The 22,315-nt window shown below is 60.4% G+C and overlaps 1 protein-coding gene across 4 annotated transcripts in view; it reads right to left on the minus strand.

Moving 5' to 3' along the window:
- The window catches only part of TP73 (tumor protein p73), a 73,871-nt gene that overhangs the window by 33,995 nt on the left and 17,561 nt on the right, over positions 1–22,315 (minus strand). For 3 of the 4 annotated variants that reach the window (XM_069545805.1, XM_069545806.1, XM_069545807.1), the window contains exons 2-3: positions 14,086–14,182; positions 13,623–13,743 (exon numbers count right to left, since the gene is read on the minus strand). In XM_069545805.1, the coding sequence (XP_069401906.1) occupies positions 13,623–13,743; positions 14,086–14,153 (189 nt within the window). In that variant the 5' untranslated portion in view covers positions 14,154–14,182. Of the gene's footprint in view, positions 1–4,109; positions 4,377–13,622; positions 13,744–14,085; positions 14,183–22,315 lie in introns of those variants that run through there. The other variant, XM_069545808.1, reaches the window with a different exon arrangement.

Consider the following 22,315-nt stretch of genomic DNA (forward strand, 5'->3'; position numbering starts at 1 on the left):
CTCCCTACGGGGCCTGTGGGGCACTGAGAGGGGGAGGGACGCTGCTCCATGATGTGCTGCGTGACGCTGGCATAGTCAGGGTCAGGCTGGCTGGTTCCTGATGAGAGCGGGTGCAGCAGAAAGGGGCCCAGGAAGAGCCCAGGGTGGGTTTTCCACCAACTGAGATGGGACAGTCACTGTGGGGACGGTGGGGATGCCAAAAGCGTGGGTGCTTTGGGGACAGACATGGAATCAGGCAAAGGAGCAGGAGACAGGGCTGGTGAGCCCAGCTGATGGGATGTCCCCCAAATCAGGCTCTGACATCTCCTTCCAGATGGTCAATCCTCCCCCTAGCCCCAAGGCCTTGCAGCCTCGAAGCACGAGCTAGGAAGCCTAGCCCAGAGCCCGCCCGCAGTTCAGCTCTGTCAGCTCCCAACCAGGGGAACACCTTCTGCCGGGTCCCCTGAGGCCCCTCCCTCTTCTGTCCTGGCCACCCCGCCCTCTCAGCAGCCTTCCCCACCCCCCACCCTTCCCAAGCTGCCCCTTTTGTCTCGTGGCAGAGTCTCTCCCTCTGCTCAGCTCCAGTTTGGGGAGGTTCAGGGGAGCGGCTGGCTTGTCTCCAGCGTGCAGCCCCGCCCACCCTGATGCCCCGGGCTCCCCAGGGGCATCTCTGCCCACACCCTCCAGCACTTGGGACACCTGCCCCAGGTGTCCGAGCGGCTCTTCCAGTCCATGGCTCAGACTCTGCACTGTCCTCCCGTCCGCAAGGTTCAAGAAGCCAGGACATTTTTCTCAGTGCCTCTCCTGCCCTCATTCCGAAGGTCATCTTCAACCCCCTCCTCAGTTGGCTGCCTCCCGCCACCTCCCCGTCTCCTCCTTGCTCCGTGTCTCAGGTCCCAAGCACCAGGGTGGCACTGCTCAGCCCTAAGCCCCACCGGACAACCCCTCCCGCTTCCTCCCTAGGCTTCAGGAACTCTGCTCCTGTTTCTCCTCTTGTTCACCTGTGCAGTGGCTGAGACGAGTCTCATACAACACAGCCAAAGCAGAACGCTTACTTTCACCCCAAATGTCACTGCTTCAGTTTCCCAGCTGCATAAATGCCGACTCCCTTCACCCAGTCGCTTAGGTCCAAACCTCCAGCCCATCAAGCAGGCCCTGTCCAGGACCCCAGGGCTCTTAGTCCCCTCGCCTGCTCCCTCCGGGTCCAAGGCTCCTGCGTCGCTCTCCATCCCAGTCTCCCGCGGTTCCCAGCCTCGCCCTGCCCTCCTGCGGTCTGCTCTCGGCACTGCAGATCAGGCTGCTTCTAGAACTCAGGAGGGATCCCGTCCTCCTCTGGTGTGCCTGGTGTGCCTGGTGTGCCTGGAGAGGCAGTAGGTTCTGAGCAAATATCTCTTAACGCCTTGACTGGCCTTTCCCTCCTGAGCCCTCTTGTCCAAGGCTGCCCTTCCTGTAGGAGCTGTCCTGTCTGGGGGTGTGGGGGTTGGGGACATCCCTGCTCCCAGATACACGGGAGATCCAGGCGCTGTGCCCTCCCATGCTGCCCAGCACACAGCACACACCTACAATGCCCATCCTGGGCCTGGCCCCCAGGACGGTGGCCCAGTCACTCATGAGCCGGCCTTCCATAGCCTTGCAGGCTAGGTGGACCTGGGTCCATCAATAGAGGAGGCACAGGGGAGCCAGCGGTGTCCAACATGCCCGTCTCATGCCGTGAGGGTCTAAATTGATACACAGTGAAACGGGGGCCTGGGAGGCAGCTGGGTGGGGCCGCTGGACACCCACCCAAAGGACTATGGGACCGTCCGGATGGTAACGGAGCTCATCCCATCTGAGGCGGCCACCATGGGCCCTCGGCTCTTTCCTGCTCTGTGAGCCACTAGTCTCTGCAGGAGGAAAGGCTGCTCTGACCAGCACCAACCACACCTCGGCACCAGCTGAAGGACCCCAGCAAATGGGCCAATTGCAGGGGGCTGTCCAGCCCTGCTTGACCTGTGGGCGGTAGGAGGGAGCAGGGAGTCAGACATGTGCCCTCCTGGGTCACCCACTGGCACAGGGCTGCAGGTAGCTGCATCGGAACCAGAGCTCAGAAAGGCGGGTCCCCCAGAAGACCAAGTGGGGGCCCCGACAGCTCCATGCTTCCTTCCTGGCCCAGTGGGCTCCTGATAACCACAGGGGTGACCACATGACCTCCAGTTCAACCCCGAGTGTTCATACCACTTCCCCTCTGCATACAGTGAGCAGATTGGAGGTAACCTTCCCCAGGACGGAAGCGGAGGCACTTTTACAAATCAGAACCACCCAGCCCAGCTCCCTGGCCCCAGAAGGGGCTCCAGAGGCCCCCACCTGCCACCAGAGCTGCTCTGGGCACCTGTTGACCTAACGAACAAACAGATGGGCCATGGCTGCCCTCGGTCTGCAAGGAGGCCAGGCGATGACAGGGGTGGCGTTGCTGGTCCCCAGGGCAGGGCGGCAGCAGCAGGGACGATGCCAGGGGGTCCCTCACCACCACCTACAGCTCCTGCAGGGAGGCAGCACTCCATGTCCCAGAACCAGGGTCTGTGCCCTCCATCACCGTGCCTCCGCCTCCTTAAAAGGCAATGAGCTGCAGCCTCAGCTGACTTACATGGTGATACCCACTTCATGCAAGAGGACAGGTTGTACCAGAGTCCTCTGTGTCCGAGGGGCTCCCCAACCGGCCAGGCGGGGACACTGGCTTCCAGAGCCCGGGACTCCAGGCTCTGCCTTAAGTTCTGTGTGTGACAACAGACCCTGGGCAGCAGGAGACAGCCCCTCCTGGCTCACTCACCATCTGCATGGACAGTCTGGGGTATGAGGCTGCTCCCCAGGAACCCACTGTCTGAGCCCAGTGACAGGGGCTGGTGGGTGAAGTGAGCAGAGATGGGACTCTAACTGTGGCCACACGGGGTTTTGCCCTTTCTCAGGGCCAGGTTTCAGATAAAAAGTTCCCACCAAAGGTGTGGAGACACCAGGGAGCTTCCAGATGTGGGAGCATGGTGTCAGCGCCCGGTCAGGCTGTATAGAGAGGTCACACGCCCTTCACCCTCCTGGGCCACACACACGACATTACTCTTGCCGTGGTCTGCTGGGGACACCTACCTGCAGGCACAAGCGCATATACCTGTCCCAACAGAGAATGCACCCACTGTCACCCACAGGCCCAGACACACGCACATAAACACTTGCGCGCACACACATGACTGAGAACCTGCAGGTCTCTGTGGCTCTGCACACGGCGCTTGTCCTCCACTCACAGAGCCTGGGCACACCCGGACTCTGTTCACCGCCCCCTGCCCACTGCTGGGTCTCCCACAGGGCACACAGTACCCACGGGCCCCACTGCATCCACCTCCCCAGCAGGAGAAAGGCCTGAGGGAGCTGCTGCGCCCCACCTCCACCTGCTCAATTAGCAGGTGCCTGCTGGCCCCAGGGACCCGGCACGTCTGGAAATGAGCCCCAGTCCCCGGGGCCAGGTACAAGCTGCAGACCCGTCCTTCTCTCTGCCAGCCAACGGCCCTCGTGAAGGGCGATAGGATGGCCTCAAGGCCAGCTCGCGGCCAGCCCCTGACCTGCAAACTCAGCCGGCAGGAAACACCCCGTCACCGCGGCCAATAGAGCAGCGTCCCAGGTGAGGATGCTCTTGACCTGGGAGCGGGTGGTGGCAGCCTAACAGCCCGAGTCCCGGGAGCAAAGACGACCTCCAAGGCACGCTGAGCTCCTGCAGTCGGAGGCAGAGCTAGGCAGGCGGCGCGGCAGACCTTAGTTTGGACAGTCCAAAGCTGGGGAGCATGGCAAACCCCACATTTCTTGGCTGGGCCACTAGCTGACCAGACACCCACCCACCCTCCTCTTCCTGGCTACTGGTTCTGCCGCACTAGTGGGCACTTGTCCCCAGGGCATCTCCAGGATGGGCCGGCACCTCCCTCCTGCCTCTGCTCCCCCTGGATGGCGGCACCCCATCTGGCAGCAAGTGCCCGACCAGGGGGATGAGGGCGGACAGGCAAGAGAATGCCCAATGACCCTTCCACCAGGCAAAAGCCCCACCAAGGCCCCCCGAGAAGGACAGACACAGGCATCCCAGTCGACCCAAAGGACCCAGGAGGTGCACCTACCGAGGCGAAGTGCTGCATGGGGTCACTGACAAACAGCATGGCGGGCGCGTGGGGCTCTGCACACGCCGGGGAGCTGGCGTGCCGCGGGATGAGGCATGGGTGTGGGTGGCCGGGGGGCTGGGGGCAGGGGTGCAGCCACCCGGCAGGGTGGACCAGGCGGAGAAGCTCGGCGGCTAGGGGACCAGAAGCGAGGGATGCTCTGGAGCATGTGGGCTGGCCAGGGGCACTTTGGCCCTCTCCATCTCCCCAGTGCTGTCAACTAGCTGCATCTAACAACAAAACGGGCGGCCCACCCCTTTATTCCTCATGACTATTCATCAAAGTCTAGGACAGGCCTCAGCTTGCCCACTGCTGGGTCGGACCGCACCAAGGAGGCTGCGCAGGGAGGGGGCGGCACGCGGGGCCGCAGGCTGGCTCCACAATGGGGCTGCACTCGGCTCCTTCTGAGATGCTGCCCGCGGGAGGCTGTGGGGGCCACAGGCCTCCATTCCAGAGCACTGGGGGGCCAGTCCCGGCCCCTGAGACCTCAACAGGCAAAGCCAGGCCACCCCGAAGGGAAGAGATGGTGCCCTGGCCCCAGCGCCTGGGGCACAGTGAGTCTTACTCTTGCTCAGGGAACACTGTGGTCCTCTGGGGCCACCCCAAAGGGCTGAGCGGAGATGAGATGTACACAGGGTGACTGCGCTCCCCTAGGACCCCCCAGGGAGCTTGGCAACAGAAAGAGCAGCAGGGTGTGGCCCAATGCAGCCCAGCCTGCACCACAGACACTGCCCAGGCTGCCGCTGTCCATGCCCCTGCGGCTGCTGAGGCCCCGGAATCAGAGGGATATGGTCCAGGAGGACCGCTGGAGCCCTGCCCACCACAGGGCTGGATGGCACTGCCCTTGGCACTGCCAGGGGCTCGGAGACAGGGACCTGCCTACCCGGGGGCTCTGCGGTGGTCACCTCTCCCTTCTGAAGGAACCATGTATTCTAATGTAACTGTCTTTGGCACAAAGCTGCCCCTGGCATAGGGGCCAGGATCCTCCCTGGAAGGTCAGTTGAGCCCAAACCATGTGAAAGGAGATGTGAAGCTTCCAAGTCCCCCAAACCCAGCTGCTTCCCTCCGCAAGGAGAGCTTAAAACCCCCCTCCTGGCCTGTTCTAGCTACATGCTGGGGAACTGGGAGTGGCAGGGGCTACACAGAGGGAGGCTCGGCCCAAGGAACCCGTCAGCATGTCCAGCCCCCCAGGTCCTCTGCAGGAGGGGAAAGGGGAGCCCAGGCAGAGGACGTGTAGCCAGTGGCACCCCTGAGGGGCTGGGCCGGGAGCCCCTGGCTCAGGCTCATGTGGGCCTTGGTGGCCTTAGCCAGAAACACGGCTCAGCACGCTTGGCCTGAACCCCAGGACTCTGGGTGGCTGGGGCTGTTACTCCCAACACACAGGCATCCATCACTCAGAATGAGACAATCGAGGAAAATCGAGGTTTTGAGGTGTAGACTGGTGTTCAGGAAGTGGGGCTGCAGCAGGGCCCAGGCTGTAAGTTCTGGCCAGGATGCCTAAAGACACGAAGGCCGGGGACTGGGGGCAGTTATCAGTCAGTGAGGTTCCTGTGGGTGCACTCGGGCTTGCCCCCAAGAGGATCAGGGGCTTGGCAGGTGGCTGGATGGAGAGACACAGAGACAGGTAGTAGGGGGAAGGGGCTGGGGTTGAGCCCCCACCCCCACAGAGTATTGTGAGACACTGGGAAAATTTTGATCAAAAGCGGCGCTCTCCAGGTGGGCCTGACCTAATTAGGGAGCGGTTGTCCTGATGGCCTCAGGAGCCAAGGCTGGGAGGGACCGCGGGGGTGGGGAGAGGGGAGGCAGGTGGTCTCTGGGAGCTGAGAACAGCAGCCCTGGGTCAACAGCCAACAAGAACTTAAACCTGAATTCTGCCAACAACCAGAGCCTGGAGGAGGTCTCAGCTCCAGACACGAAGGTGGTCCTGGCTGGTGCTTGGAGTGCAGCTGGTGGGGCCCTGAGCAGGGGGCCCAGTGGAGGGACACGCAGGACTCCCTACCCACAGAACCTGCGGGACAATAGACGTGTGTCGCTTTAAGCCCCTCTGTAGGTGGGGATTGGCTACATAGCACAGGTGACTAATACACCAGGGGAACGAGCAGGTGGCTGAAGACCTCGGGGAGAGGAAGGCCAGGGCCCCGAAGGACCTTGGGCCACTAGGACGGCTGAAGGGCGGCTTCAGTCTCACTCAGACCTTCAGGATAGAAGGCAGGCCCTAGGAGGAGCTGGCCACTGTGTGTCCTGGACCAAAGGCTGCCCAGAGCAAGGCAGGGTCGAGTCTGAAGGTCTCCTCTCTTGAGCCCTGGCGGCAGCCCTGAAGGCAGAGGAGCCACACCCTACTCACACTGCGGGGACACCTGGGGCCTGAGAACCAGCACTTGTCCCCGTGGCCCGAGCCCGGGCAGGACTGGGAGTCCCAGGATGAATGAGAGTGTTTTCAGCTCGCAAAGTGCCAGGCTCCTCACCTGCCCCAAGGCATCACCCACTTCCTGTGCACGTATCCAAAGTCCTGGCCATCCGGGGATATGACCAGGGGGCCAGGGCCTCTGCCTCCAGGAACTCCTTCCAGCTCTGTCCTCAGCTGCCAGCTCTGGCCTCCCAGGTCACCCCCGGAACCCTCGGCATCTGCTCTTCTGAATTTAACTCACTGGGGGCTCTGCCCCACCAACCACTTCCGCACACTTACAGCAGAAGGATGGGGGGTATTTTCTTGCTTGGCGCACCTGTGCAGGAAGGGGTGAGTCACCAGAAGGGCGCAGCTCAGGGTCCCACTCCTCTCAGTCCCTCCGGACCACCCACAAGCAGGTGGCTCTGTCCTCCATGTTCTCCCACCCCAGGAGGTAGTGACCTGACAGCTGGCTGTGCACTCAGAGGGTCTTCCTACTGAAATCTAAGGAAGGGCTGGTGGGGGCTCCCTGCCCCCGAGCTCCTGGCCCTTCCTCCAGACATTAGGCCCTCCCTCCGCCAACCCGACCCCTTCTGGGGGCCAGCTCAGTTCCCACTCCTGACAGTTCCTGCTCCAGGGACTGTACACACCCCTCTTCCTCCCAGGCCCCCTCCCCAGGCCAGGAAGGCCTGTCCCGGGTGAGTGCTGGGGTCTCAAGCGCCCAAGAGTCTGCAGGTTTTAACCCTGGCATCTGTCCCTTGCATAGCTCGCTGGGCACCTGAGGAGGAGTGACAGGGCTCCAGGGTGGATCAGCCCCCAAATGTCATCCCCTTCATGGTCCACGACAGCTGTCACACGAGAAAGGCACCAGAAGAGTCAGGAAGGGCTGCAGGCAGGGGGCAAGCGTGGGCAGCCGGCCCACGAGGCTCCCAGATTCTGGGAGGATGGATGGGGGAGATGGGGGAGGGGTGGTCAGGGCCAGCCTCAGCATCAGCTGAGCTCCCCTTCCGTGCATCTTCACAGCTGGTCAGAGCCCTGCCCCTGTTTTGTCCTGAGGGACATCGAGAATCAGAAGGCCAGGACCATCCAAAGCCCAGGCGCACACCCAGCATAGGATGCATATGGCCGCTGCCTGCTCTGGGCCCTACGGGCATGCACCACGGGAGGCTTCATCCTGTCCATGCTCCTCTCAGACTGCGGGTGGGCCTCCAGGACCAGGGGAGACCCTAACAAGCTTCCCCTTGTCACAGCACCTGCCCAGGGCCCAGGGGCCACCTCGCTGCTCATGCCCTCTGTGCCACCCTCCTCTCAAGCCCATAGGAGGCCAGGTGCTCCCCTGTCTCCTTTTGTAGGAGGTGGAGCCCTATGTCATGGGTGAGTCACCCAGGTTCTGCAAGGACTAGAATTGGAGGCCACTGCCCAGGGCAAGAGCCCCACCAAAGGGCCCCCAAGGTGGGCCTGGGGCACCAGTCCTTCCTAGGCACCACAGGCTCTGGGGCTGGGGGCAGCTGCTCCCAGGCCCTCCCTGGCTCCACTGTTCCAGGTTCCAGACAGAATGGCTTTCTCAAACTCAGGCTTCATCCCTGGTGTCGCCATCACATCTAACATCTGCCATACCCTCTTACAGGCTGGGCACCAGCAGTCACCCTCAAAACCCTGATGGTTTAGATCTACATTGACTCATTTTATAGACAAGTAAACTGAGACCCAAAGGGTCAAACAACTCCAAGCAAAGAAGATGTGGGGGTGGGATGGGACCTCCGAGACCCCACACCTCTGCACATCTCGGCCCCCTGGTGCCTGGACCCTTCCTGCAGCAACCTCAGGGTGTCCACCAGGAATCTGTGCTCTGGGGCTCCTCCAAGGCTAGGGGCCCACTGCTTCCACCAGGGCCCTTCCCCTTTAACTGCCTGACTCAGCTTCCTCAGCTGCCCAGTGTGGCAGGAAGGTGGTCAGAGGCCCCACAAGGCTGCGGGAGCCTCTTCTGGGGCCCCAGGCAGCCTGTCACCCCATCTCCACAAGTGAGGGCACCAAGGCTCAGAGACGTGGGGGAGTCGATCCTGGGACAGACTGGCTCCCCAGGCGAGGCCCTGCCCACTCTGCTTGTCAACACCGACCACTGATGTGGTGGGTAGGGCACCCGTGGGTTCCTGTGGTCCGTCTCCTGATAGAGCCAGGGTGCTGCTCAGGAACCTCTAGTCCAGCAGGAAGGAGTCAGCCTGTTCACCAGGGCAGCCAAGAGGGGTGGAGAGCCAGGGCCCCCAACCACAGTAGGTACCACCCCTGGGACCCAGGGCCCCCAATGCCAGGACTGCCCAAGTCTCATCTTTTGATGGACGAGCCCCACAACCCAGAGAAGGGGGTGGCCCCAGAGCCTGGGGATGGGGTGCTGGCGCCCACTGTCACAGAGGTCAGAGGCCAGAGGGAGGGCTTGGGGGCCCGCGTGTGTGCGTGTGTGTGTGCATGCACGTGTGCATGTGCTCAAGTGCACAAGCCTTTACACGCAGCCTGAGTCACAGCTGCAGGGTGGGCAGAGATGAAAGCTTTGGACTGCAGCCGCTGCTCTCTTGTGACCTGAGGCCTGGCCCGGGGAGCACCTGACCTGTCACCAGCCTGGAGCTGGGGGCTAACCTCACTGCCCTAGCCCCAGGCTTTCCCTGATGAGGGTGTGGACCTGCTGGTGGGTGGGGATGAAGCCACGGGAGTGGAGGAGGAACTCAGGACACCGCCCATTCGGGCATCAGCAGGTCTCCACCCTCAGCAGCACTCTGTCCTAGGGGCTGCGTTCTGGCCAGAGGGATCAGTTTCCAGGTTGGACTTAAACAGCGCCCAGTTCAGCTCTGCAGGGCTCCCTGCCGGCACCCTGGGCTCCGTGGGCCCCTCCGGGCCCCCAGAAACCTCGGGCATCGGCTCTTCCACAATGCAGCCTGGCAGTGTCCAGCTGCATCTCTGAGCCCCATTTTTGCCTCTGAGTGACCAGCCAGCCCAGACCTGCGGGCATCAGACGTCCTCCCTGGAGAGAAGTGTCCCACCCCCACAGGACCCTAGAACTGACCTCCCCTGATTCTGGGTCATCAGGGTCTCCCAGGCCCGCTGACCCTCAAGGGCATGAGCTGGGCAGCTAGGAGGAGGGGCTCATGGAATTCTGGAGATAGACCTCTTAGGAGACTGTGTTCAGGGGTCCTCCCACCCTGGAGCCCAGTGGCAGCTCCTGTTGCTCCACAGGGTGTGTAGAGGGTGGGTGTCTGCTTTTTGATTGTGATGTAAGCCCTAACACAGCTTTGGGTGGCTGAGGCACCCACTTCAAAGACATGAATCTCCAACAACAAACACCTTGCCAGCTACACAACTGGGTCAAGAGCCCGGCCACCCCACCCCTGACAGCCCCCTCTCAGAAAGCCCTGGGTGACCAGACAGTGGATCTTGGAGTGACCCCACATCTCCCTGCCGAGCTTTAATTCCACTGTTGGGTTTTAAATTCACCAGGAAAGGGACTTCCCTGGCGGTGCAGTGGTTAAGAATCTGGCGTGCAACAGGCAACATAGGTTCAGTCCCTGGTCAGGGAACTAGAATTCCACATGCCGTGGGGCAACTAAGCCCGTCAGCCCCAACTACCGAGCCTGCGCACCACAGCTACTGAGCCTTCAGGCCACAGCTACTGAGCCTGCGCACCACAACTACTGAGCCTTCAGGCCACAGCTACTGAGCCTGTGCACCACAACTACTGAGCCTTCAGGCCACAGCTACTGAGCCTGTGCACCACAACTACTGAGCCTTCAGGCCACAGCTACTGAGCCTGCGCACCACAACTACTGAGCCTTCAGGCCACAGCTACTGAGCCTGTGCACCACAACTACTGAGCCTTCAGGCCACAGCTACTGAGCCTGCGCACCACAACTACTGAGCCTTCAGGCCACAGCTACTGAGCCCACGGGCCACAACTACTGAGCCCACGCGCCACAGCTACTGAGCCCATGGGCCACAGCTACCGAGCCTTCAGGCCACAGCTACCGAGCCTTCAGGCCACAGCTACCGAGCCCACGGGCCACAGCCACTGAGCCCTGTGGGCCACAACTGCTGAGCCCACGGGCCACAGCTACTGAGCCTTCAGGCCACAGCTACTGAGCCCAAGTGCCACGACTACTGAGCCCGTGAGCCACAACTACTGGGCCCACAGGCCACAGCTACTGAGTCCACGCACCACATCTGGGGAGTCCATGCACCTTCACAGAGATCCTGTGTGCCACAATTAAGACCTGATGCAGCCAAATAAAATAAAAGATCGTTCCAATAAAATAATAATAAATTCACCAGTAAAGAGTGGAGGCCCAATCCCTAGGCACCCCATCCTGGGCCCCAGTACAGGCAAAGCCACCAGTCTTCTCTTTTTCTGCTCCCCTCTACCCACTGCAAGGCAGGTAGTAGGGTTCAGGTGAGCACCCCAGGCATTATAACCCAGAGCTTCACTACTGACAGGCTGAGACCCACCCATTTATGGAGGATGCAAACGTCCAGGAGGGGCGGACCTGGAAGTGAGAGGTCAAGACCCTTGGCCCCTGGGGAGGTGTTGGCAGACTGGGAAGGGTCTGAACAGATAAGGTGACACTACCTGGCCCAGCACAGGCCTACCCTTTCCCAGCATCTGCCTTGGTTTCCTCACCTGTAAAATGGGAATACAACAGCTGTGTCTGCCCCAACAGTCTCCTGGGTAGAGACAGGAGGCTGGGCTGGGCAGGCCGATTCCTCCAGTCCAGCCTGAGGGGTTCCTCAGAGGCAAGGATGTCACAGGGGTCTCGCTGCCCCTGAACCCCCAGCCCGGCCTGGCTGCCGCTGTCCGAGCAGGCACTTTCCTGTCCCACTCGGGCCAGCGGGCCCTGGGCCAGCTCAGCATCAGAGACGGACGACAGCAAAGAACACAGGGACCCTTCCTCCTCCCCTGCCCTTTCACCCTGGCTCATTCCCCTGACTGGAGCCCCCCACCCCCACTATTCTCAAAGGGGTGTGTGCTGGGATAAGAGCTCCAGCTCCTTGGGGGGGTCTCTGGGGAGGGGGCAGGCTCTGCCTCCAGAGTTCCTGGCCCCACCTCTCTCATGCACCCTGGCCTTCGGCCTGCTGCTGGTGCCCCAAGGCTCTCATGCTGCTCTGTGTGAGGCTGGCGGCCATCCATGGAGCCCCAGTGAGCAGAGCTGAGCACAGAGGCTGAGCAGCTGGGCTTCATCCCCAGGGGACAGATAGCAGGAGAGAGCAGAGCTGAGCCCTGCCCAGATAAGACACAGAAGACAACAGAGTCCTCTTTCTCGAGGTCAAGGAGATGTTCCCAACTACATACGCTCAGAAAGGCTCCCTGGAGATCAGAAAGGGAAGGGGTGTCACCCCACAGTGAGTGATGTCAACCGCCCCCCACAGACCTCTTCACTAGAATCCAACTTGGCTAAGAGATGTGCACACACACATGGGAGGAAGTGAAAGTGAAAGTCTCTCAGTCCTGTCTGATTCTTTGCGACCCCATGGACTGTAACCCGCCAGGCCCCTCTGCCTGTGGGATTCTCCAGGCAAGAACACTGGAGCAGGTTGCCATTCCCTCTTCCAGGGGATCTTCCTGACCCAGGGATCGAACCTGGGTCTCCCACATTATGGGCAGATTCCTGACCTTCTGAGCCCCCAGACACGTGGGGGACCCTGAGATAACCCAATCATGGACTCAGGACCAGGTAAAGCATGATGACTGGCCACAGGAAACCCGCAAGAAATGCCCCATAAAAGTGGTTCAAACCCCCATGAGGGTGCAACACTGTCCCTTGGAGTCCACCCATGTGTCTATTCACATGTACCCTTTTCCTCCCAGTAGCACTTTTCTGCTTTCACTGCTTTCCTCTTTGTGGGAATTCGTTTCCATGCAGCTGGCGGGCCGGGCCTCCTCACTGGTCCCTGGCCCCTGGCGGCCTAGTGGTTAGGGTTCAGCACTCTCACTGCCGCAACCCGACCTCAGTCTCCGGCCAGCAGCCAGAGCCCTGCTTCAGTCCGCTGCGGTCCGAGGCCACCTGAGATCAGAGCCAGGTGCTTCCCTCATGCTCTTAGCAAAGGTCCTGAGACAAGTGCCCACCTGAGGGAGCCCTGGGCAGTGAGCCCACAGACAGAGCTCAGCAGCCCCAGGTCCAGCAGACACTATGCAGAGGAGATGACTGTTGGGGGGGGCGGTTTCTGGGGCATTGCTGGGCTTCCCCAGGGCTGGGGGTCCTTACACACCCTTCTTGTGTCCTGCCTGCCCCCCACCTCCTGGAACCCCAATGCCTGGCAGGAGTATGGCCAGCTACTACAGCCCTGCCTCCTGCCAAGAGGGCCACCCAGCACAGCAGGGCCTGAGACGTAGCAAGACGGGCAGGTGTCGGGGCCTTGGGTGCTCCTGCAACCCCCCTCCCACCTCCCTCCTCTGGAAACAGCAGCTCCATCTCCTTCGGGGGCCTCTTCCCCATAAGTCAGTGCCTGTGGTGGGGGAGCCCACAATACTCCACTCCATCCTGACCCTGCTTCAGGGCACCCAGGTCATCAATGACACAGGGACGGCTCAGGAATAGACATATGACATATTCAGAGATGGGCGCTCTGTATTCTGGGCCAAGAGGGTCCTTCCCCACAGGGAGGGTGCTGCTGCTGGAGCCTCTACCATAAGAGGAGACGCTGCCTAAGAACAAATCTACCATGGGGGAGGCAAGGCAAGAGAATGAGAGGCAGCTGTTTGAGCACCTGGATGCAGCCATGCCTGAATTCATTTGTACACCTAGGTCCAGCCATGCCTGAAGGTCTCTCTACACCTGGATCCAGCCTTGCCTGAATTCATTCATACACCTAGATCTAGCCATACCCAAAGGTCTCACTACACCTGGATCCAGTCAGGCTTGAAAAGCTTCGTACCCCTGAACTGACAGTTACATGAACTGATCCAGTTTCTACTTTGTGACCTGAAATGTGCTAAAAAGCACACAGAGGAAACTGCACCTGCGAGCCTGCCCCCTGGTTCTGCAGGCTCCCGAGACAGTTCAGATTGACAGGCCTCACCCTGAGTCCCCCGCAGAGGGAAGCCCACTCACCATGACAGGCGCGGTCATGCCCGGCAGGTGGAAGACATCCATGCCAGCCTCTGCACCACCTGCCACTTCCTCATTCCCCTGGCCCGGCTGGGGAAGATCGAAGTAGGTGCTGTCCGGCTCCCTAGACACAGGGAGACAGAGCAGGCAGCAGAGTGGTGAGCCCAGACCGCCCAGGCCCAGAGCGTGAGGACAGCCCGCACCTCTCCTTGCCCCTCTGCTCCTTCCCCAACCAGCTCTCAGAACCCCCGGCTTCCTTGCCCTACCAGCCTCTCCAGGGCTGGTGTGAGTGCCAGGGAGGTGGCCACCCACAGGCTTTGTCCCCTGGACCTCTCACTGTCCCGAGCCCTCTGGAGGGCTGGTCAGAGGAAGAAGCCCAGACTGTGGAGCCTGCGACTCCAGGAGGAAGCCCAGGACAGCAGCTCCTGCCCAGCCCTCTCCCCGCTGCCCAGGGCCCGACACTCACAGAGAACTCCATAGGTGCTGGAACGTGGCCCCCTCATCGGCAGCAGCGGGCTGGGTGGATTGGGACATCTTCCAGCACAGGCAGAGGGCAGCTCACTCTGCAAGAGGAAAGAACAAGAGGGTGGGTTGGGAGGGAGCCTCCGAGCCCTTTGGCCAGCGTCCTCAAGCACAAGTGGCAGGAGGGGCCAATGACAACCACTCAGGGACACCCTTGGGTCCTGGCCGGGTGCAGTCCCCCACCCGCCGCTCCTTTCATCCTGCCCTTTCTGGGGGTGGAAATCAAGACCCGGGGTGAGGGCAGCCTGGCCTCGGACCTTCTCAGAGCCATCAGCTGTGAAGCGAGGGTGACAACAGCACCCCCTCATGGGGCTGCTCAGGGCCCTTGGGAGCACTAATTTCAGCTCTCTGCTAGGTGATCATACTAAGTGAAGTGAGTCAGAAAGAGAAAGACAAATACCACAGAGTATAAGTCATAAACTCATCCACAAAACAGACTCATGGGGGACTTCCTTGGTGGTTAAGACTCCGAGCTCCCAGTGTGGGAGGCCTGGTTCAGTCCCTGGTCGGGCCACAACGAGGTCCACACACTGTAACTACTTAGCCCGCATGCTGAAAAACTAGAGAAGCCCCACGGTGCAACAAAGACCCAGCTCAGCCAAATAAAAAATAATAATAAAGAATGAAAGAGGAGAAAAGAAACGGACTCACACATAGAGAGCAGACACGTGATTACCAAGGTGGAGAGGGACGGGGAGTTTAGGGTTAATAGATGTAAACCATTGTATCTAAAATAGATGGACAGCAAGGTCCTACTGTACAGCACAGGGAACTATATTCATATTCTGTGATAAACTGTAGCAGAAAAGAATATAAAAAAGAATGTATATATGTGTATAACAGAGTCACTCTGTTGTACAGCAGAAATTAACTCAATATTGTAGATCAACTATGTGCTGTGTGCTTAATCACTCAGTCGTGACCAACTCTTTGCGACCCCATGCACTGTAGCCCACCAGGCTCCTCTGTCCATGGGGATTCTCCAGGCAAGAAAACCGGAGTGGCCCTCCTCAAGGGGCTCTTCCCAATCCAGCGATTGACCCCAGGTCACCAGCGTTGCAGGTGGGTTCTTTACCCTCTGAGCTATCAGGGAAGTACAGATCAACTATACTTCAATAAAAACTAAATTAAAAAATAAATACAAAATAAGAAGATAAAGTCTCTGCTGTGTCTGGGTCATAGCTACACTGGAACACGAGTGGTCATTATTATTATGAACTGTGTCTCTAGGTTTAGCCTGGAGGGGAGACTCAAGCCAGGTTTCAGGGCTCCTGATGCCCCAGCAGCCAGTGACAGATCAGATCCTGTGTCCCCCTCAAGGAAGGGCAGGTGCAGGGCCCACCTGAAGCTGGAGCCGAGGCCCAGGTAGGAGCCTGGCTGTGCCCAACTGCTGCAGTGCTGGGCGGTCTTTCACCTCTGTGGTGGGATCCTTGCTGGCAGCCTGGATGCAACAGCAATGCCAACCCGGTGAGGCAGACACCAAGGCCGAGGTGGAGAATCTGCTCTGTCACTGGAGGGGGGTCACGGCATGAATGGCCTCCCCTCACAGGAGATGCCAAGGGCTTAGGGCCCCAGCCTCGTGTCTGCTGGCCTTTGTCGCCCACCACCACCCCTCCTGAGAGTCCCCATGTCCCAGTCACACCCAAAACAGCCCCGTCACCATGGCAGTGGCCACACCAGGCACATCTGGGATCCTTGTCCTTCAGGGACGGAGGGGCAGGGAAACCAGAGCCCACTCTGCCCACTGCCCCCACCCAGGCCCAGGCAATGCCTCCCCTGGGCTGGCCTCCAGGTCCTTGGCAAGGGGCCACAGGAGTCAGCTCGGCCATCGCCTGGCAGTACCCAAGCGGGCAGGCCTGGACCTGCCCACAGCCGTCGAGGGAGGAAGGGTGCGGCCCGCAATCTGTTGCTTTGTCTGTCCCCAGGCAGTGGGCCCGGATTGAGGCCTGTGGCATGTTCCTGGGGCTGCCACGTGCCAGGCCACCGTCCCTGGAGCAGTGGCACGAGCTGGAAAGGGCTGGGTGGGGGAGGTTAAGGTGGGGCCAAGTGAAGGCGGCCAGGACAAGAGGCTTGGAAAGTGCTAGCCACAAATCAACTCCCCAGCAGGCTTGGAGACGGTTCCACTCCCTCTCAGGAGAGGGGGCTCAGAGAGGTTATGTGACCCGCCAAGGTCACACAGCACAGCTGAAAGTGTGGGGATAACAAGTAGTCTTCTCAGAGTTGGAAATTAACTTAGTCATGCCTCCTGCCCACTCTACGTCAAACCTTTAGCACATGACCCAGAGAGTTTTTATAAGAGGCTGGCCAGCACTCACTGGCATGCTTCCTGTGCTGGGGAGGTCACTCCCTTCCTGAGCTAAGCTGTCCAAAACTCAGTGCAGCTGAGTAAGGCCTGGAGTTGGCCATGAGGTAACACAGAACAAGGTAGAGTTGGTAGGAAGCAGAATGCGCTGGCTGGAGCAGGCGTGGAACAGGCCGCCAAGCTGAAACTGGGTGGAAACTCACCCTCACCCGCTCACCATGGGTGGTCCTTTCTGGGTGAGCAGAGATCAGTTAGGGTGGCCTCTTGGTGTGGGCAGGCTGCGCCAGCTCGAGACTTAACTGGCCCAGGACATTTGGTCCCACACCTTCTATTTTGCCAATGGCCCAACTAAGCCCAGAGACGACAGTGCCTTGACTAGCGTCACACAGCAAGTGGACAGCAAGATCCTGTCTCTGGTCACAGCACCCACGGCAGTGGAAATGTGGAAATAGCCCCCAGGAGCATCAGCAAGTGAATGAATAAACCAGTCCTGGTAGGTCCACCCATGTGTGCTAAGTCACTTCAGTCATGTCCAACTCTGTGCAACCCCATGGACCATAGCCCGCCAGGCTCCTCCGTCTGTGAGATTCATCAGGCAAGAAAACTGGAATGGGCTGCCATTTCCTTCTCCAGGGGTCTTCCCGACCCAGGGACTGAACCTGCGTCTCTTGCGTCTCCTGCATTGGCAGGCGGGTTCTTTACCACTAGCATGACCTGGGAAGCCCCGGTGGGTCCACTCTCTGCAGTATCACTCTATGAAAAGGGTGATCTCTCACACCAGCTACATCACTATGCCCTCAGAACCTCACACTGAGTGAGAGGCCACGTGTCTTAAGAAACATCTAGGAAGGTGAATCCCCAGAGGTGGAAGGCAGCTTGGTGGTTGCAAGGACTGAGGGTGGGTTTGGAGTGGGGTGGGGTGGGGGATGGGGTGACCGCTGAAAATAGACCGAGTGATGGTTGCTCAGCCCTGTGAATGAGCCAAACGCCACTGGATGGCTCGCTGCAAAGGGGTTAGTTTCATGTTAGTGTGCGTTTCACCTCAATAAAGAAATGTTGAACTTCAGAGAAGGAGCCTGGGGTACTATGTTGGGGGGAAATCGGCACCACCGAGAATGTCAGGAATATGTCACTCTGACAGTTACATGAAAGTTAAGACAGTTTCTCTCCCGAAGCCTAGTCCTGGTTCTCAGCAACTCCCGCTGCCCAGCATCTGGGGCAGTACATCAGCACTGGGAATCTCCCTAAGTCCCCCTCCCCACGCTTACACATCTGCCTCCCCCCAAGAACAGCCAGGAGGTGGGACAGAGAGTCCCCACCCTGGGCAACACAACCAGCATCTTCTCTAACCACACCCCCTGCTTCACCCCAAGCTGCTGGGGTCACAAGCGCCTTTATCATCACGCAGGCAAGCTCTGGCTCAGGATAGACCTGCAGGTGCCCAGGCCTCTGGGGAAGCAGAAGGCTGCAGGGGTCCCACCCCAGCCCTCATCACCAGTACTGCAGATTAGACAGTTCAGCCTTACTGAAGGAAAAGGAGGTTCAGGCTCACCAAACCCCACTGTCTTCAGCAGATCCTGCTGCATCTGCCCCCAATACACCCCAAACCCCGGGCTCCATGTCCACTTTTAGCCAGCACCACAGGACTCACAGAGCTGAGGGTGACTGCCACGCTGATTCTCCATCTGCAAAATGGGTCCAGAAACCTGCCCTGCCTGACTCAGAGGATCTGGGGGGACTCTACCCAGGAAGTCACGCAGCACCCAGATCTCCCAACATCCCTGGAAAACTCAGAAGAGCTGGCCGCACTGGACTATGTATGACGGAGCTGCCGACCTAGTGCCTACAGGTGTTTGGGACCACCTGCCACCCAGGCAGAAGCTGGGGCTAGAGGAAGAGGCAACACCGATGCCTGGCCTCAGGCCATCTGCCCACCCCGCCAGAACCCCCTGGGCTCAATAGGCACAGCACCCTCTCCCCTGGGCAGGGATGATCTCTTCCCTTTACCCACTAGCAGCATTTCGGCCAAGGTGGCCAAGGTTCACAGGGGTGAGAGAAAGAAAGCAATTCTAAAACCACTTCCTGCAAATTGAATCCAATTTCCCCGACACACTCTGCAAATCTGGAAATGTGCTCACAATGGAAACTGCTTTTGCAAATTATGTTAAAAATCGCATGTAGTGGGGAGAGACCAACTTCCGATGACATCCCCTAGGTGATAGCAATGATGCCACAGGGTGCAAATGCATGGTGTGTAGCTCTGCTTTGCCATCAAGATGAAGTTGCTCCGGAAAGAAAGTGCATCCTGTCACAACGAGAGGAGTCCAGCCCTGCTCAAGGCTGGAGACATGGATGCGAGAGGGTGGGGAGCGGCGTGGGTGGGGGCTGGACTCGAGGAATCCCTGAGCACCCGGCCCGGGGAAGCGGCAGTCACGGCAGCCTGAGAAGGGCAGTGTGCGGCCCGTTCCCACGGCAGCTGGCCCAGTGCTCAGACACCCCCGACTGTGGGCTGCGGCCCCCAAAACCACTTCACCTCAAGGAATTTCCAGCGAATATCTGTGATTCTAAGGGGCGGGGGCTGGTGGCCCAGAGACCTCAACCCAGGCTTGAGTGGAGACACAGCCCCACACCCTACCAACTTCTCTACTTGGGGACTCCCCGAGGTCTCTGAGAGCCACCTGGGGGAGGGGACGTGGCCCCACATGCTGCAGTGGCCCCCCAGCAGAGAAGGTTCCAGCCCAGAGGCCCAGGGCTGTAGGGGAGAAGCCAGCCAGCTGCTACCAGCGCCACCAGGCTCCCACATCACCGTGTCAGGCAGCGACTGCCAACCCTGGGCAGGTCTCAGAGGCCCAAGAAACATGCCCCAAGCTACCAAGGGTCCCGGCTGCAGCCCAGGTGGGAAAGACCCAAAGAACCCCACCCTGTTCCCCACCCAAAAACATCTGAGGGCTTTGCCCCAGGCGTACAGCCCCTCTGCCCCAGTCTGGTGGAAGCTGGAGGCCCTAGGGGGCTGACTCTTCCTTCAGGAGCTCTGCTCAACCCTCTGACCCCATTCTCCAAGATCCCAGTGAGAGCAACAGCCTGCCCTGGGCTCCCAGCCCCGTCCCCATGCACCCCAGCTAGGCTGCCTCCACATTCAGCCCTGGTCCACTGTCCACTCCCTACCCAACCCTGGTCCTGCCAGGCCAGGCCTTGCCTCCTCCAAGAAGCCACTGACCTCCCTGACTCCAGATCAGAATGCGCCTTATCCTGCCCCCATCACCTGGCTGGTGGCAGAGCACAAACAGCCCTGTGCGGCCCAGACAGCAGCCTCGCTGGTTGAGCAGGACTTCAAGACCTTGGGCTTCTCCTCTCCTCTCCCTCCACCCGCCCCTGCCCAGGGCTCCAGAACCAAGGCCCATAAACTGGGGCCCCTGTGACCCTTCCGAAGGGACACCCCATTCATAGAGGGGGGCCCCCACCCATCTATGGTGGGTGTGGACAATTGGCCTGGGCACAGGGAGGGACAACTGGAGCACATGCCCTCCCCCACAGCATTCAAGGAATGGGTGTGGCTCAGTCACTTAGTGGGAAAAGACCTACCCTGTGGGAACCCTACCCTGTCCCCTCCCCAAAACAATCCATCCCGGTTGTCCTCAGTCACACGCCGGTTCTTGTGGCTCCATCCCCGGTTATTTCCATAAATGTAGATGGACTGAACTCTAAGGGGCAGATAAACCTACACCATCACAAGAGGGACCCCAGGGGCCTTCCCCAGCCCCTTCCAATACCCTGTGGCTTGTCTTGAGGGGACCCCAGAACGTCCCAGTGCCCACAAGTTCCCCCTACCCGGGCAGAGGGGTCAGGCGGCCATCACGCAGGAGGCCCTGCAGTGACATGGCGCTGTCCCTGGGCAGCGGCCCAACAGAATTCCTGCAGTACACCCAGGGCCCAGGCTCTTGGGCCCTCGGAGCTGAGGGGCCCCTGTAGACCCAGCCACCCACCCCGGAACAGGCTGCCCTCGGCCAGTGGGGCCAGGACAGGGGTCCCACCTGGAATGGTGGCCGGAAGCGTGTCGCCCTCAGGGAGCATGGGCAGTGGCCATCTTCGCCTGCCCCTCCCGCCCACACCGGGCCACGTGGCCACAGGAGGCTGGGCAGCCTCTGTCCCTGCTGGCCCAGCAGGGGGTGGGGTGCGGTCAGGACAGGACAGGACCCTCGGCTAGGGCCAGCCAGGGTGGCACCTGGGCCTTCTGTGGAGAGAGACGGGGCCTGCAGGGCCAGGGAGGAGGGCATCGCTGCGCTCCATCACCCTGGGGTGGCTCCCTGCTCCCTCTCGGCTCCGCTCGCGGGGGGGGCCAGGGCTGCTGATGAGACAAATTTAGCCTCCCCACCCTGGGGCAGGGTGCGCTTGTGAAATATGAAAACAGCTGGAGGTGCCCGATTAAGCCGCCCTCTCTCCCTCCTAGGCTGGGGCCCCGGGCAGGCGGGGGAGGCCGAGCCTGGGAGCGGCCCGGGAATCCCCCAGCTCTGCCACCTCTCATCCCGTGGGCCTCTTACTTTTGCTGCCAGCCTCCGTCCCTTGGCTGGTGCCAGGGGCAGGATGGCCTCCCTCCGCACCTGGGCCAGCCTGGAGCACCCTGAGGTTGCCCGGCAGTTTCTGTTTGAATCTAACGGTTGGCTTAGTACCCACGTGAGGCCAGGAGCTGGGCAGCAGCCCTCTGACCACGTGAGCCTCACAAACTTCTGGAAGGAAATGGCTGACCAGATCCTCCACGGCTGCCAGGCTCTGGTGTCACCCAGATCTCTGCTGGGAGAGGTGCTCGGCCAAGCTGAGTGTTGGGGACCCAGGGGCACCTGCCCCTCACCCCTGCTCCACCAGAGAGGCTGCCATGACCAGCTTCCTGGTGGACAAACTCTTGCAGCCAAACAAAGAAAGAAATACCAGAGGATGGCTGAGCCCCCCCATGTCCCAGCAGGCCTGTGCAGTGACGTGGAAACGTCCACAGCAAGGTTAGGTCACTCACCCAAGGGCACACAGCTGGTCACAGCTCCAACCCAGCCAGCTGGCTCTTGACCTTGCCCTCAGCCTGGCCTCTCTAGAAGGGGAGCAAAGGAGGCCCAACTCCTTCCCCAGCCTGCATTCCCACCCACACAGCCCCACCGGCACGCTACTGGGAAGTCCCTCGCCCACCCCTCTTTCTTCACCCCCACGCTGAGGCCCTACCCACATCCGGGCCTCCCCCCGCCCCCTGCCCTCCGCTGACCTGCCCATGGTTTTCCTCCCATCCCAGCATGTGCAGGTCAGACCAGGACACATGGTCCCTGTCCCCTGGCTTTCTGCTCTGTAGCTCGACACTGCCTACCACACTCCCGGCCCCCGGCCCCCTCTGTCCACTTAGCCCCGCTCTGCCTCTCTGCTTGGCAGCTGTGTGACCCCAGACAGGTGTCTTGCCCATTCTGAGCCTGCTTCCTGTGCTGCATAGGAAGAGCCTGAGTACTCAGCAGGGCTCTGATACAGGCATGGACGAGGAGCTCAAGATCCCGGAGCGAGCTGTAATGGACCAGCGGGTCCTGAGGGTTAGGGTAGCAGCAGACAGGGAGGAAAAAACCTGCCCTGGTCCCAGGCAGAGGCCAGGTCTGGCCACTGCCCTGTCCCTGGTTCGCTTGCAGGGCCCCCCCTTCACTGGTTTCTCTAAAAACAAGGTGCTTGCAGAGCAATGGATGGGACCCAGCACCCCAGGGCAGCAGAAAGCTGATGTGCCATCCCAGGGTAACGGACAACCCACCCGCTGGAGGCAAGCAATGGATTCCTGCTTGGGCTTCAAAGGCTGGACCCCACGGGCAGAGGACCAATGGAGAAGTCTTGGTTCCTGCCCAGCCTAGACAACGGG

The sequence above is a fragment of the Ovis canadensis genome, chromosome 12 (assembly GCF_042477335.2).
Source record: "Ovis canadensis isolate MfBH-ARS-UI-01 breed Bighorn chromosome 12, ARS-UI_OviCan_v2, whole genome shotgun sequence".
Classification (NCBI taxonomy): Eukaryota; Metazoa; Chordata; class Mammalia; order Artiodactyla; family Bovidae; genus Ovis; species Ovis canadensis.